The sequence below is a fragment of the Mus caroli genome, unplaced genomic scaffold (assembly GCF_978045245.1).
Source record: "Mus caroli unplaced genomic scaffold, Mus_caroli_1 scaffold_16, whole genome shotgun sequence".
NCBI lineage: Eukaryota > Metazoa > Chordata > Mammalia > Rodentia > Muridae > Mus > Mus caroli.
Window position 1 is genome coordinate 27,309,463 of NW_028227271.1, and position 16,217 is coordinate 27,325,679.

General features: G+C 52.9%; 1 protein-coding gene across 2 annotated transcripts in view; it reads left to right on the forward strand.

Annotated features, from left to right (window-relative positions):
• The window catches only part of Arhgap39 (Rho GTPase activating protein 39), an 88,581-nt gene extending 72,458 nt beyond the window's left edge, over positions 1–16,123 (forward strand). Inside the window, exons 5-12 of one of the 2 annotated variants that reach the window (XM_021182993.3) lie at positions 1,539–2,892; positions 3,889–4,450; positions 9,491–9,583; positions 12,474–12,547; positions 13,140–13,339; positions 13,950–14,041; positions 14,592–14,761; positions 14,908–16,123. In XM_021182993.3, coding sequence (XP_021038652.1) covers positions 1,539–2,892; positions 3,889–4,450; positions 9,491–9,583; positions 12,474–12,547; positions 13,140–13,339; positions 13,950–14,041; positions 14,592–14,761; positions 14,908–15,102 — 2,740 coding nt within the window. In that variant the 3' untranslated portion in view covers positions 15,103–16,123. The remainder of the gene's footprint in view (positions 1–1,538; positions 2,893–3,888; positions 4,451–9,490; positions 9,584–12,473; positions 12,548–13,139; positions 13,340–13,949; positions 14,042–14,591; positions 14,762–14,907) is intronic. The other variant, XM_021182994.3, reaches the window with a different exon arrangement.
• The last annotated feature ends 94 nt before the right edge of the window (positions 16,124–16,217 follow it).

Sequence of the window (16,217 nt, forward strand, 5' to 3'; positions counted from 1 at the left end):
TGTCTGTGGGTGACCAATACTTAAGAAGGCTGGAAAAAGGAGTCAGACCTCATTCAGAGATGTTCCCTGCTGAGATGCTGCAGCCTGTGTGCTTCTAGAGCAGACATCTTCCTCAGCCGAGCATCACAAGCTTCTCCATAGCTCCATAGCACAGATCAGCACATTGATTCCACATATCAGATGGAATGGCAAGAAATCATGAAGCACTTAGCAAACAAAGAAGGTCAGAGCTGAACAGCCCCAAGGCAGTGAGGCTGCCCACAGCCCAAGAGAAAGCAAACACTGTATTTTCTGATTCCCGGGTAAGGAAAGCTTCCTGGTTTGCCGGGTCCCAGGAATGGCGGTTGCAGGTAGAAGTGCCCCGGGTGCACCGCTGTCCTGCTGCATAGCACCTCAGTCTTGCAATGCTTGTCTTTCTGGTCCTCATCCTGGATTTTGTGTCAAAAGGGAAGGGAGGAGAGAACATTGCGAAAGAAACAGCAGCTCTGAAAATCTTAGTCAGTGTGAGGGAGCAGCACCCGCAGGCCAGTGAAAAGCTTAGTCGGTGTGAGGGAGCGGCACCCGCAGGCAGTGCCCTGCACACTCAAGTACGACACTGGAGAGGAGCTCCGGAGGGTCAGCCCTTGGTAGGAAAGCTGAATGCGCAGGACTGGTGCAGAGCAGCAGGTACACTGGGGTCTGCCAGGAGCGGGCCTGTCCTCCTGAGGGCTGGAGGCAGAGCTCAGCGCAGCAGGAAAGCACAGATGTTCCCAGAGGCCTGGGCCAAGACAGCTGTGGGCCCCTGCTGGCCAGCCACACTGGGAAGAAGAAGAAGAAGGCCTAGACAGTGGTGTCATTTTTAGACCTGTGTTTTCTTCATGATTATAAACTTTGGTGCCAGGTTTTGCCCCAGAATCCCAGCATAAGGTCTGGGAGGCCGCAGGCTGCTGTGCTTGTCGCTGCTCCCTGCTCGTCTCGGCCACACGCTGCTATGTGCACGCAGGTGATCCTAAAGGAGCACTTCCCACCTGTGGTTTTTTTGTTTTTAGTTTTTGGGGGGTTTTGTCTGTTTGTTTGTTTTTGCTTTGTTTTTTTGTTTTTTGTATGAGACTTGCACTTCTTCCTCTGAAATTGATCCTGACCTCAGGTCTGTGGAACAGGACATATGTGAGCACTATGCCTGGTGTCCCTGGGGCCAGTGCCACCCACTGTATCTGTAAGCAGGAGACAATTCAGAAGATACCAAATACTCAGCGTGACCTCGTGGAGGAGGGACTGGGACTGAGGCAGAGTGACATTTGTGACCTGCTGGGGTAGAAATTGGGAGCTGAGGGAGCCTTGTGTTGCAGCTGGGCCCTGAGGTGTTCCTGTGGTGTGTTGCTTGGCTCCCCAGCCAGTGACTGTGAGCTCCAACAGCGGCTCTCTGCCTGCTGCTAGAGTGAGTGAGAGAGAGATGAGAGAGGAGAGGTCACTCAGAAAGGACCTACCCGTGAAGACGGTGCTGGATGGTGGGGCCAGGCTTAACTCTGCCAGTGACTGGATGTCCTCTCTCCACACAGGACCTCCTCACTGCGATGGAACTCTGGTAACAAGGAACGCATGCTCATCAAGGTTGCCGACCGTGAACCCAGCTTCCTCACTCCCCAGGGCAATGGCTATCCCGCAGACAACCAGCCAGGGGGCCATCACCGCAGACCGTCTGGCAGCCAGCACTCACCTAACCTGCAGACCTTTGTCCCTGACACTGATGGCACTGTCTTCTTTCCAGAGAGACGGCCCTCACCCTTCCTAAGGAGGGCTGAGCTCTCCGGGAACTGTTCTCCACTGCTGATACAGCCCCGGAAGCCCTCCAGTGACTCACAGCCCTCCTCCCCTCGCTATGGTTATGAACCCCCACTCTATGAGGAGCCTCCAGTGGAATACCAGGCCCCTATTTATGATGAGCCCCCCATGGATGTGCAGTTTGAAGCCAACAGCCCTTACCAGACAGGCTCACCACAGAGGTCCCCAGGCCGAAAGCCCCATCCATTCCTGCAAACTACCAAACAGACCCCAACATCACCCTGCCAGCAGCTGATGCGCACCAAGCAAAAGTGCCCTGAGCGTTTTCTGAGCCTGGAATATAGTCCTGTGGGCAAGGAGTACGTGCGGCAGCTGGTGTATGTGGAGCAAGCAGGCTCCAGCCCCAAGCTTAGAGCTGGGCCCAGGCACAAGTATGCACCCAACCCAGGTGGGGGCACCTACTCCCTGCAGCCCAGCCCCTGCCTGCTGAGAGACCAGCGCCTGGGGGTCAGGTCAGGAGACTACAGCACCATGGAAGGGCCTGAGTCACGCCCAAGCCAACCACCCACACCACTACCCCAAGCCCAGGAGGATGCCATGTCCTGGTCCAGTCAGCAGGACACCATGTCTTCCACGGGCTACTCCCCAGGCACTCGCAAGAGAAAGAACAGAAAGCCCTCTCTGTGCCAAGTTCCTAGCACCTCATCCACTGATGGTGCTGGGGACCTGCTAGGAGAACAGCCTCTGACTGAAGAGCGTTCTCCATGCAGGGCCAGCCTTACCCCAGTAAAGGCTGAGGCCGACCTAGTCCGAGGCACACCTGAGCCCTTCCTGGCACAGGCCCGGTTAGCCTGGGAGGCACAGCAAGCCCACTTCCACATGAAACAGAGGGGCAGCTGGGACTCCCAGCAAGATGGCTCAGGGTATGAGAGTGATGGCGCTGTCCCACTACCCATGCCTGGGCCTGTGGTGCGAGCATTCAGTGAGGATGAGGCGCTGGCGCAGCAGGACAGCAAGCACTGGAAGCGGAGCACCTTTGACAAGCTTGGCTTCCCTCAGATCCTGCTGGAGAAAAGCGTCTCTGTGCAGACCAACCTGGCCTCACCGGAGCCCCACCTCCACCCCTCACAGGTGAGGGCACAGGGCGGGTGGAGGGGGTCTTTGAGCCCACCAGACTCCAGGCAGTCTGACATCAACATGGGGCAGAGTGAGGCCTTGTTACAGCGGGCATCCATGGTATGAGTGTGACACTTGGGGTTTTTAGGGCCTGAATCTCAGTGAGGGTTCAACTGTAGGATGCTACACCAAGGCCTAAGTCCATTTCCATGAGTCTGCCCTTCTGGGGACCTGGAGGTCCCAAGATCCTGGGTCTGTCATCCATGCTGGTTTGCTGTACCTCCAGCAGCACTAGAGTTAGAGCACGGGTCTCCTGGAGGTGGCACAGCTGTCTGTCTCCACTCCACTGGGGAGGGCTTGTGTGAATTCCGGGCATCAGCTTCAGAGACCCATAGGCTGTGGGAAACAGAATATTCAGGGACAAAGCTATCCTTAAGAAAAGAGGGAGCTTGCCGTGCATGGTGGCGCATACCTTTAATCCCAGCACTTGGGAGGCAGAGGCAGGAGGATTTCTGTGTTCGAGGCCAGCCTGGTCTACAAAGTGAGCTCCAGGACGGCCAGAGCTATACAGAGAAACCCTGTCTCGAAAAACAAAAACAACAAAAAAAACCAAACTGTGGAAAAAGAAAAAGAGGGAGCTCTTGTTAGATAAGCAGAGGGAGGGGCCTGCAGGTTCAAGCCCCAGACAGGTGATAAAGCTAGGTCCTCCAGCCCTGAGCAGCACTAAGGTCACAAGGTGATGCAGAGGTGGGAATGGAGTTGGTAGCTATGCCTACAGGAGGTGGGATGCTAGCCTTCCTTATTGGTGGCAAGATGGGTTGGAATCCCCACATTAGGTTCCCTGTACCTCCTCATCCAGTCAGGCTTCCTGAGGACAAAGACCATGGTCATGTCTGCTGGGCAAGCCGAGTTTCACCTGGCTGGCTCACTGCTCTTAGGGCTGTAGTCCAGCTGGGCCTTTTTGCCTGCTCAGCCCACCCTCTGATGGCCCAGTCCATTTGTCCTTCCCAGTCTGAGGACCTTGGTGCCTGCGCCCAGTTTGAGAGCAGCCGACAGAACCGAAGCGCAATGCCCAGCTCCAGCTGTGTCTTCCCCACATTCACGCTGCGGAAGCCCTCCTCAGAGACGGACATCGAGAACTGGGCCTCCAAGCACTTCAACAAGCACACCCAGGGGCTCTTCCGGCGAAAGGTGTCCATAGCCAACATGTTGGCCTGGAGCAGTGAGTCCATCAAGAAGCCCATGATTGTGACTAGTGACCGGCATGTGAAGAAGGAGGCCTGTGAGATCTTCAAGCTAATCCAGATGTACATGGGTGACAGGCGAGCCAAGGCAGACCCACTGCATGTAGCCCTAGAGATAGCCACCAAAGGCTGGAGTGCACAGGGCCTACGGGATGAGCTGTATATCCAGCTATGCCGGCAAACCACGGAGAACTTCCGCCTAGAGAGTCTGGCCCGTGGCTGGGAGCTCATGGCCATCTGCCTGGCTTTCTTCCCACCAACCCCCAAGTTCCACTCCTACCTAGAGGGCTATATCTACCGGCATATGGACCCTGTTAACGACACCAAAGGTAAGAGCCAGCATGTGGGGCCCTCAGCACCCCAGCTTTGCTGCTGCTGAGGTAAGGGCTATGGAGAGGGCTGTTAGCCATGCTGGCTAGCACTTGCCAGTTCCAAGAAGATATGCAGTCCCCTGGAAAATCCGAAACCCTAGTTTCCTCTGCCTTGTAGGCCTCAGAGAACCCTTCCTGAACTCTGGCAGAAATAAGATATATAACCTTGTGTATCTACACCCCTCCAAACCTCCCACGGGGCAGGCATTGCCAAGCTCCGATACCCTTGCTACACTCAATTTTGTTACCCTGTGGTAAGTGAAGATGACCAAAGAGGCTACACAAGCTGCCTTCTGTGTAGGGTCTGGGCCAGTGGCCTAAGCAGAGAAAAACGTGGTGACCTGAGTGTGTCACTAGGTTCCAGTCCACAGACCCAGCACATATATAAAAGTCTTCTAAGTTCTGCCAGTTAGTGGGCATTTAAGATGAGCTGCCCTGTGAGGTTGGAAGATAGGACTGTCACAGATAACCCCTTGCCTATAGATGCCTAGGACCAAGAACAAGACCCCCAGAGATATGTCGTGATTCTATTAGCTGGGCAGCTGCACTGAGCCCCGGGCTAAGTACCTGGAATACAGGCACAGAGCTTCTGTTTTGATGCAGACACATATGCTCAAACACACATGCTTATAACTAGATCACATGATACTGTGTATTGTTCCTTGGGAGGAGAAGAGCCTCTCGTGGGCTATTTCTCTAGAAACTGATCAGGGCCTCTAGGCCTTGTCCCCACCAGGGACAGGGATGGGGACAGCAGTTTTCATAATGTTGGCTCACCGTGCTCACATGAGGACATGGCAGAAGCTGCATGGCTTGCACAGGCTTCTGGAGAAGGTGTGCCAAGCGTAGGAAGCACATGTCAGCCATGTGAGAGGGGAATCTCAAAAGCCATGTGGCTTCTACCCAGCGTGGGTACTGGCGATGTAGAACCTGGCACATACTGTGCTCCCACACCTGCACTGGGAACCCGAATCAGATTCCAAGCAGCTGGGGTTTACTCTAGGCTTGAGGGGAGAAGTCAAGAACCCCGGTTCTGGTCCTCGTATGCCTTCCTATGAGTAGGGGTCCTGGAGGCTGTGCTTTGTTGACCTTATAGACCATTTCTTTGCCCTTTCTAAAGAGCCTTCGAGTGTACTTGAGCTATAGGGTATGAAAATGAGTCTCCTCTGTCCAGCACAGCGTGAGGCACGTGCAACATCTCAGGCGTGTCCTTGAGTGAGTTAGTAAGAAAATGAAACTTAAGAGGTGACTAGAGGCTTAAGGGTCATTTAGCCAGGAAAGCCATAACTGGGATGTTTCTGTAGGACCTCCTATGGTGCCCCCCTTCGCACAGTGTCTGTGTGGGCTTTTTTCACAGTGTATTATACCCATAGTGTTCTGGCTTTTACAAAAGTAGGAAAAAGATTTAGCTTCAGGGCAGTGGCCTAACAGCACCCCAAAAGTCTTATGTCTGCACTCTGAATGGTAAGCAGCCAACAGGTGGCCTGCATCCAGGCCATGGGGCCTGAGCTGTTCTTACTGTCAAAACCATCTCCATCATCGGGTCACCTCAAGTTTGCCTGTGTGCAGCTTTGCTTGGCCATGAGCCGCAAAGAGACCTCTACATGCAAGCTGTCACCCCATCCTCAATAGGCATGAACGAGCATTGTTCAAGAGCATGGGTCCCAGTGAGGCATGGCGGTACTCACCCATGATGCCAGCACTCGGGAGCCAGAGGCAGGACTGCAGCAGTTTTGTTTGTTGGTTTTGTTTTGTTTGTTGGTTTTGTTTTGTTTGTGGAAGGATTTCTCTGTGTAGCCCCCTGGCTGTCCTGAAACTTATGTAGACCAGACTCGCTTCGAACTCAGATCCCCCTGCCTCTGCCTCCTGAGTGCTGGGATTAAAGGTGTGCACCACCACCACCCAGTTCAGCAGTTTTTCAACTGCCTCATCCTAATCTTTTTATGTTAAAGTGTACAGGGTTTTTGTTGTGTGTGTGTGTTTTTAAGTAACTGTTTGGCCCTTTCTGTCACCCTGTATGGCACAAAAGCTACAACAAAGAAGCGATATAAACAGACTGCAGCAATTTTGGGGCTTCCTGGTCTATAGAGACTTTCAGCCAGCCAGGACTATATGTGGTGTCTTGTCCCAAATACTCAGATTGTGGTCCAGGGAAGGCATGAGTATGAGTATGGCATGAGTCCTGCCTTACCTACTCAAGAGTTTGCAGCACCTGCTTTAGAAGACCAGCTGGCTTGAGGCACAGCCGGATGCTGCAGCTGAGGGAAGAGGCTCTCTAGAGGACAGAAGGGCAGTGTGGAGCTCCGTTAATGAAAAAGAGCAGCGTGTCAGAGGACCTCCCACCGATGGCTTGTAGATCTGGTGAGGTCAAAGTCTGGTTTGGGTGAGGAAAGCCTGCGGTCACAGAGGTGCCAGAAACAGACCCACTTGGACGGAGCAGGTCTGTTTTCCTCAGAGGTGCAGGGTCTTTCAAACACAAAAGATACTAACTCCAACCTCCACTTTGTATTGTATGAAAAATTAACTCAAAAATGGGTTATAAACTAACCAGGTATGGTGGCACACTCCTTTAACACAGTACTCAGGAGGCAGAGGAAAATGGATCTCTAGGCCAGGCAGGTCCACAGAGGGAATTCCAAGGTAGCCAAGACTACATACACAGACCTATTTCAAGAATTTAAAAAAAAAAAATCATAAATCAAAACATTAATTCTGAGTTCGAAGCCAGCCTGGTCTACAGAATGAGTTCCAGGACAACCAGGGCTACACAGAGAAACCCTGTCTCGAAAACCAAAACAAACAAAAAAACCATTAAACCCCAAACTATAAAAGTTATAGGAGAGGACTGGAGAGATGGCTCAGGGGTTAAGAGCACCGACTGCTCTTCTGAAGGTCCTGAGTTCAAATCCCAGCAACCACATGGTGGCTCACAACCATCTGTAATGAGATCTGATACCCTCTTCTGGTGCATCTGAAGACAGCTACAGTGTACTTAGATATAATAATCTTAAAAAAAAAAAAGTTACAGGAGAAAATCTTTGTCATCTGGGGTTAGGCAGTAACTATTATATAATACCAAAACACTGTCTGTTGGAAAGTTGAACTATCAGAATTAAATATCCAGCAAAGTATTGTTAAAAGGATGAGGAGCTTGAGTGTAGCTCAGTGTAGAGTGTATCAGCCTCTGGGCTTAGTCCATAGCACTTTGCCCCTAAAAGAGAAATGAAAGCCGGGGGTAGTGGCGCACGCCTTTAATCCCAGCATTCGGGAGGCAGAGGCAGGCAGATATCTGAGTTCGAGGCCAGCCTGGTCTACAAAGTGAGTTTCAGGACAGCCAGGGCTACACAGAGAAACCCTGTCTCAAAATAAATAAATAAATAAATAATAAAAAAAAGAGAGAGAGAGAAATGGAAAGCCAGTTAAAGTTGCAGACAAAGTCCAAAGGTGTGTGGATTGATCTACGTAGTGATGGGTAAACGTATAAGCATTGGTGTGAACTCATGTTACTCTGTTTTTCTGACACAGGGTTTCTCTGTAGCCATGGCTGACCTGGAACTTGCTTTGTAGATCAGGCTGGCCTTGAATTTATAGAGATCCACTTGCCTCTGCTTCTGCTGGGATTAAAGGTGTGCGCCACCACTGCCTAGTGAACTCATATGTACTTTAATAGTGACACAAATCCATACCTACAGAAGTATTTATAGATATGCTCGTATATACATGGATTAATGGACATATATTTGCTTGTTCTGTCTGCTGAGAGGACCTCAGAAGCAAGGATGCTTGAATAAAGAAAAGCACACCCAAGCACACTCGACACCCTTTTTTTTTTTTTTTTTTTTTTTGGTTTTTCTGTTATAAGAACCCATAGTCCTTTCAAGAAATAGCTGATTTCATCCTAGTATAGAAAACATATTGATGAGATGTGTCAGAAGTGGCTAGGACATAGTGCAGAGAGGGCGTGAGGTGGAGGATCTCGATTCAAGGTCAGCCTGAACTATACAGCAAGGGCTTAGAATTTCAAGACCTCAGAAACTTCAGGTCTACAATTATAGCTCTGTGCAAAACACTTGCCTGGCGTTCACAAGGCTGTGAGTTCAGTCCTCAGCACCCAAAATACATAAAGTAAGCATAGCCACGCCTGGTGCTGTACTAGTCTATCATCTACCCAGTATGCCAAGGCAAGAGGAAAAGAGGCAAGGCCTGCCCTGGATACAAAGTGAGTTCAAGGCAGCCGTACTAGTTTAAATACGATCAGGTCTCAAAAAGTAAAAAGGGCTGGACCTGTCACTTCTTGTTAGACTCCCTGCTTCACGTGCACTGAAACTCTTGTGTTCAGTCACAAATCTTGACATAGAGGCTTAGGGAGGGAGAGGTAATGGGAGCTGTTCAGGAATGCTAGCCAACTGAAAACTTCCTAGAGGTAAGGCTTAAACCAAAGGATTGAATAAATCCCCTTAACACATTTCCTCGTGACTGACTTCCAAAGAGTACATTGATGGGAAATGGGGGAGAAGACACTTTCTCAGTGCCGAAATCTGACAGGCATGTCCTCAGGCAGGTGACAAGTCACCAGCACGGGTGGCAGTCTGCACCAGACTAGAGCCTCCTGTCACCGTCATTCACCCGTTTCTGTTGGCTTTGTAGCAGGTGGGTCTGTGGACCAAACACCAGCTCAAGAGCCCGGACCCAACTCTCCTCTTGGCCAGAGATGTGTGAACCAGCTGCGCTATATCTCCCCTGACCAATACAATCCCTCTGCCTTCCTACCACATGAGGCCCTCTGGTCAGATAGCACCAGCAAGGTCCCAGCATCCCACACATAGCCACCTATGTGTGCACATAGCCGCCTGTCTCCAGAGACACATGGCCTTCAGCTTGATGGGGACAGACCCCCCCGCAGGCCCAGGGGCCTCCTTGCCACCAAGTGTACGAACCACATGGGCAGTGGTTTCTGGCTTGTGTCCTGTGGTCCTCACGGTTCTGTTTGCTCCCCAGTGACACAGCACATAAAAGAGCTTCTGGAAAGAAACAGTAAGAAGAAGTCCAAACTGAGAAAGAAACCCAAGCCTTATGTTGAAGAGCCAGATGGTAGGGCCTCTGCAGCCTGGGCGCTGCCTCTGCACCGCTCTGCTCTTCAGCCATGGCCGCCTGGCCTTCTCTAACCGCTTCTGGGCTGGGGGAGGGACACTAACCTCAGGCTTGGGGCCTCCCAAGCAAGCAAAACCTGGAGGTCTGGGGTGCCACAGTGACTAGAGAAACGGTGCATGCTGCGCACCTCTTCTGGCGGTACCCAGGACAACCCACAGCTTGCTTCTTGGTGGACAGGGGGAACAAGGACTAACCTGTGAAGGCCTGGAGTCACCCCCAGGTGAGTGAACGGGCCTGACCATGGGGTGAGGCTCACAGGTGGAGGAGCTGCTTGTCCTGTGCCAAGTGCTTCCCTGGCCCTGCCCTCTAGCCTGGTACCTCTGGGGGCAGGGGAACCACCCTGTCACCAGCAGGGAATCTTCCCTTTCCCATAGTGGCCCCAGCAAAGCCTTCTGAAGCCCAGAGTTTCTCTGCCTTCTTCCACCAGTCTCCTCCTTGCTCTTCCCCTGAGCCCTATTAGGACCACTCTGCTCAGCTGAACACCAGAGAAGGCTGTGACCTCCCTTTCTAGAGCTCTCAGTGACAGCTCAATGCTGCCATTCCTTCAGAAGGCCTCAAGGCAGCTCTGGCCTGCCTGCACCAGCTTCATACAGAGCTGCTTCCACCAGGCCAGCATCCACAGTATTGGAACCCCTGCCTCCTGCTCCTTGTTTGACTCTTCACTCTGTACTGCCCACGGGAACTCAGGGACGAGCTTTCTGTAGATGAGATGTGTGTAGTAAAACAGAACAGGTGGCCAGCAGGAAGCTGCAGAGCACGCAGAGCCTTATGAGGAGGCCAGGATGACCTCAGTAGGGTTGAAATGTTCTCTTGCTTGGGGCCTCCCAGGCTGCCCTGGCAAGCCTGTGTTGAGACTGCCCGTGGGGATAGTAGTAGAGTTACCAGCCCCTGCTTCCCAACTGCCAGGGCACGGGAGCTGGACAGATCCAACTACCTGTGAGTTTTGGCCAACAAGGTAGGAAACAAACTCCTGTGGACCTTGGAGCAGAGCTGGGCAGAGTTCTGGAGCCCAGACTGTCAGGTAGGAGACTGGGGAGCACTCCTTCCCTGGACCATGCAGGCTGAGCACCAGCAGACACAGTAAGCCCTGGTGCACCTGCTGCGATAGGGAGAACCCGCAGCACTGCTCCTCTAAGTCTGCAAGAGTAAGCCGCTCCTCAATGTAAAACTGTACAAAAACCTGCAGCCAGGGTTCAATGAGGCTAGACTGCAGACCCAGGAGCAGACCTCATACAAGTAAAGGTCTCTATGGGGTGGCAGTGACTACTGCCTGACCCACTGTGGACACTCAGCACAGAACAGAAATCACTGCAGCTACCTAGACTCCGGGTTACATGTAGCCCCGGCCTCAGTCCTGACCTACCTGCTACCACCACAGCACCAGAGGCTGTCTGCTTAACACTTAACTGGCTCCCAGACAACCATTCTCAGCATCTAAGATGGGCGTTATTTAGTCCTTATCGTACTGAAACACTGAAGCCCAGGGAGGTTTTTCTCATACCTGCCGCCAGCTGAGGAGTTGTAGGAATGGGAAATGCTGTGCTCCTGATCAACTGTCCGACAAGGCAGCCCTGAGTGGGCAGAACAAGAGGCAACAGGCCTAACTCCCTTCCATTGTTCTCAGACATCTGCTGAGCTGAGCCAGGGCAGGGGAAGAACTTCAGCACTCTCTGTTCTTAACAAGGGAGCCTTACAGCTTTCCTGAGGGGTAGGGTGCCCTAAAGTAGAAAGCTCAGAGCTATCTCCAGCCGGCTGAGGACAAAAGCATGGATCTTCTGCCAGGTTCTGTGGATCACATGGGACCTGGGGCAGATTGTCCAAGACTTAAACATCTGAGAAATCTATAATTACTTTGGTTAGAAAGGAACCCCTTTTACAGAAGTGAATAAACTATTTTATGATAAAGTAGTCTAATGGGACAAAATAAGCTTATGGGATATGGATACACACATCTAAGGACCTTCCCAGTTCCTCAGATGTCCACAAGAAACTTACGAGATCTCATTGACCCCAGTGGATAGCAAGCTAAGGAGTCCAAGAAGGAACTTCCAAAGGAGGGGTGTCTGTTTTCCAGAAGTACGCAGCTAGTGGAGGTCTGTCCATGACATTCTCGGCATTTTCTGTCATCTGCCTCTCTCCCTATTTGCCAGGACCAACTGGGTGACACTTGACATCATCTTCCATTCATGCCTAGCCTAAGTTTATGTCACTGGAGTGTACAACACTCCAATCTCACTAGCTCTGCTGCAGGGGCTGAGTCCCAGAAAGCCTCCTCCCTTGAAAGGAAGGCAGGCCTTCAGCCCTGCCTTAGCCTCTGCTTAGAGTCCTGTCTCCCACTGAGAGCCAAGCCTTGACACTTCACCCTCTCCTGACACTCTTGCCCCCCAACCTCACCCCTCCCTAAGGAAGCCATACCCGCTGGAAAACTTTGCCCCAGTGCTGGCCAAAGGCACTAGAAGCCTCTTCCCCTGGGACCAGGGAAGACCAAAGGTCTTGCTTGGGTCACCTGAGGAGGAAAGGAAGTAGAGTTGAAGGCCTGAGTGTGTCCTTTCTTGCCTGTGACTCTTTACAGGGATGTGCTTTGTCTCCAGCCTGGTTTTCCTCTGTGGCTGTAGGAAGGCTGTAGAAGGCTCTCCTCCACCCTAGCTCCTAAAGGCGTGGGAAGCTCCCCTTGCCTCTCCTCCTGGGGCTTTGTACTATAGGACTGTGCCTGGGAGAAAATATGGGCTACTGTCTAGCTCAGGGGTGGGTGAAAACCCTGTAATTGCTGTTCTCAGCCCCTGTATCCCACATGTCCACTCCAAGCTGACTGTCACCCTTTCTCTTTTAGGGGTGGCAATAAGCACCTATGCGAAGTACTGTTACCACAAACTGCAGAAGGCAGCTTTGACTGGGGCCAAGAAGGTACAAATGCCTCTGGGGAAAGCAGGGTAGGGCAAATGACTCTCCTCCAGTCCATCCAGAAGCCTGATGGGAAGGCAGTAAGGCGTGGCAGAATACCTGCTGACAGCGGTGCCCAGCCTGTTAGTGTCTAACTAGGAAGGCTTAGGAGACCCTGTGCTTCCCCCAGTCTTTCCCATCAAAGGACTTGTGACCATGCCTGAGCCTCCAGTTGAGGAGCAATGCAAATGGGTACTAGACATCAGGTAGCCTACCCAAGTAAGCTAATCCATCTACCTGGCTATACCCTGCCTCTCAGAGCCTAGAAATGGCATCCTGGCTGCACTGGCCCCCTAAGAACTCCAAGTGGCATGGTGAGATGCAGCAGGCATATACTGCCATATGCAAGCCCGTGATGGGGACCCTCACCCCTCCACCATTCTGCATATCCATGCTTTAGGGTGTTGCAGATGGCCTGATGGGACCTCCTTAGTGACTTGGGTCAGGGTCTGGGTAGTCCCGGGTTCTGACTGGGCCAAGAACCAGAATTAGGGGAAAGAGATGAAAGAAGGAGGCTGGACTACAACAGGACCTGAGTGCTGGGCTGTTTTCACAGGGCCTGAAGAAGCCTAACGTGGAGGAGATACGACATGCTAAGAACGCAGTGTTCAGCCCATCCATGTTTGGCAGTGCACTGCAGGAGGTGATGAGCATGCAGAAAGAGCGCTATCCTGACAGGCAGCTGCCCTGGGTACAGACACGGCTCTCCGAGGAGGTCCTGGCACTCAACGGTGACCAGACAGAGGGTATCTTCAGGTGCCTTGCCAGCCCCAGGTTGTGGGTGGGGAAATGAGCACAGTTGTGTGTTTATATCTCTAGTGTCAGGGACATTAGGGCTAAGGGCCATGCAGCCAAAGAGACAAGGCAATGCCCAGTCCACAGGAGGCAAGTTGGCTGTGTCACCACCCCACCCTACCCCTAGAGTAGGTCATGGTCAATAAAGACAGCCAACGGGTCCAGAATGTACCTGGATGCCAGCAAGAACATCACCTCTGACAAGAGCTTCAGAGATGGCATGCAGCTGGCCAGGCAGTTTCAGCATCCTGTGTGAATAGGGATATGGCATACCCAGCCCTTGGGATGGCACTTGCCTATGCAGTGTCAACCATTGTAATGACTGGCCTGTCAGGCCTGGGGAGGTCCAAGCCCCCAAGACAAAATGGGAAGCAAGTTTGGGATTTAGTGGCCTACCAAGGGAACCAGCTGCACAGGGAAGCCAAGAGAGCCAAAAGGAGCCACAAAGCTGAGTCACCCCACCCTGCCTGAGACTGAGTGGTTGGCGGGTCCTTGAGCCTTTCTGCTATTCCCAACTAGCTTGAGGACAAGGTGAGCTGCTCTAGTCTGAGATGCACCCTGTGTTCTCTAGGGTCCCTGGGGACATTGATGAGGTGAATGCCCTGAAGTTGCAGGTGGATCAGTGGAAGGTGCCTACAGGCCTGGAGGACCCCCATGTCCCTGGTGAGCCCCACACATACTCAGTAGTTTTGAAGAGTTGGCTTGCATGCATATCCCAGAAAGCAGATAACCATGCAGGCTGGGACTCCTGTTCGGGATCACCCTATGGCCTTGTCCCCCTGTCCTGTGGCTGCATCTCACCATCCTTCACCCCTGGTGCCTATCTTCAGAAGAATTCTAGACATCCTCCCACACTGGCCATGTCAGTGTTGTTGGCATACCCAGGGTTCTGCCCTCCAGAGCAGCCTGGCCCACAGCTCCTGCGGCATCCTCAGCCACCTTCTGCGGCAGCTGCAGAGCCCTGTGAGAGATTTTATTGTGTAGCCATTGTGGACACATGCACACATACCTGTACTGTCAAGAATGATCCCAGGTCCTCCAGCAGCTAGTGTCTCTGAGATCTGGCCTCAAGCTGTACAGCTTTAGCTAGAGAGACCCTTTCCAGCCTGTTCCATATCCTCCCGTGCACCCTGTTTCTCTGGATGTGGCCTCTGGTGGATGCTTGGCTTAGGGGTTCCCAAGCCAAGACCATCTAAGTCACTCCCACCCTCAGCATCGCTGCTGAAGCTGTGGTATCGGGAGCTGGAAGAGCCCTTGATTCCTCATGAATTCTACGAACAATGCATTGCGCACTACGAGAGCCCGGAGGCTGCTGTAGCCGTGGTGCACGCGCTACCGCGCATCAACCGAATGGTGCTGTGCTACCTCATTCGCTTCCTCCAGGTATGCATGATCTGCATCCAGTGCCGCACCACGCCCACCTTCCATCCTTCCCAGCCAACCTTCCACTTTGCCCAGCTCATCCCCTAATAGCTACGCCTACCCTCCACTCTGCTCTCCTCTCCCTTCACCCGGACCCCCTCACACAGGTGTTCGTGCAGCCAGCCAACGTAGCCATCACCAAAATGGATGTCAGCAACCTGGCTATGGTGATGGCACCCAACTGCCTGCGCTGCCAGTCGGATGATCCTCGCGTCATCTTCGAGAATACACGAAAGGAGATGTCCTTCCTTCGAGTGCTCATTCAGCATTTAGATACCAGCTTCATGGAGGGCGTGCTATAGCACGCGGGCTATGGACGCCTGCTAGGGTGACACCCGGGAAGGTGGGAGGGAAGGCCCCAGCGCGAGGCAGCATGCCAGGCCCCGCCAGACGCCGGCCCCGCCCCAGGCCCTCCCGGGCAAAGCAGCCGCGCCATATCTCGCGGCCAGTTCCTGCAGGTACCGGCTCGCCCTGCCAGTCGCAAGCCAGCCCCGAGAAGTGCCTTCTGTTTCCCGGAGCCGAGCGACACTGCCCTCCTGGTCGGCTGAAGCACATACCGCGTTGCTCAGGGCAACAGGACCTTGTCCCCTCTTCAGGGCAATCCTCCACCAAGGCACTCTCGCCCTGAGCCCTCCCACCCTAGTCTAGGGGCCTCTGGCTGGGGCCAGAAGGAGAGTTAGAGGCGTTCTGGAGAGCTGTGCTGGCCACTACTAGGACTTGGTTCCGTCGGTTCGATGCCTAATAGGTCTTTGTGCAAGGGGAGGCCCCAAACCAAAGCCCCCTGGGGTAGGGCCAGGGCTAGGCAGGCTTTCTTGGGGCGGGTGAGGGAGGGCGAGAGGTTTTTTGTTTTTTGTTTGACTACAGAATCTATCCGATACCCAGCCTACTTGTGTATAAAGATATAAATAGAACGACAGAACTAAGTTTGCTAAGGACATAGTTTTAACCAGATGCTATTTAGCTCTTGAACTGCCGTTGGGGTCCTCGCGCAGAGCAAGTTAGCACCACCCTCCTTTGACCTCGCGGCCTCTGACCAAACTCCACACACGGGCGGCGCGTGGATGAGACCTGCCTGGACTCGTTTGCGTTTTCCATTCTGGAATCTGAATTCCAACAGTTGTCAAACTTCATTTCTCCTGTTTATATATATATATTTTTAGAGTTTTTATTTATTAAAAACAAAAGTCCCGCCATGCGGAGGCCCGCAGCTCTCTGGGGCAGGTCCTGGCCTCTCTCTCCAGGGCCTCTCGGCCGCAGGCGCTCCCTCGGACGTGTGGCTCGAGGGGACAGTGCTCCGTGTGAATAAAGTTCAAGTGCACACTCGCTGATTGTGTTTCTTTCAGGTTACTTCTGACAAGGGGGCGGGGGGGAGTCCACGCTAGTAGCTACTTCCGGGGGCGGGATAGACAGCTCCGCC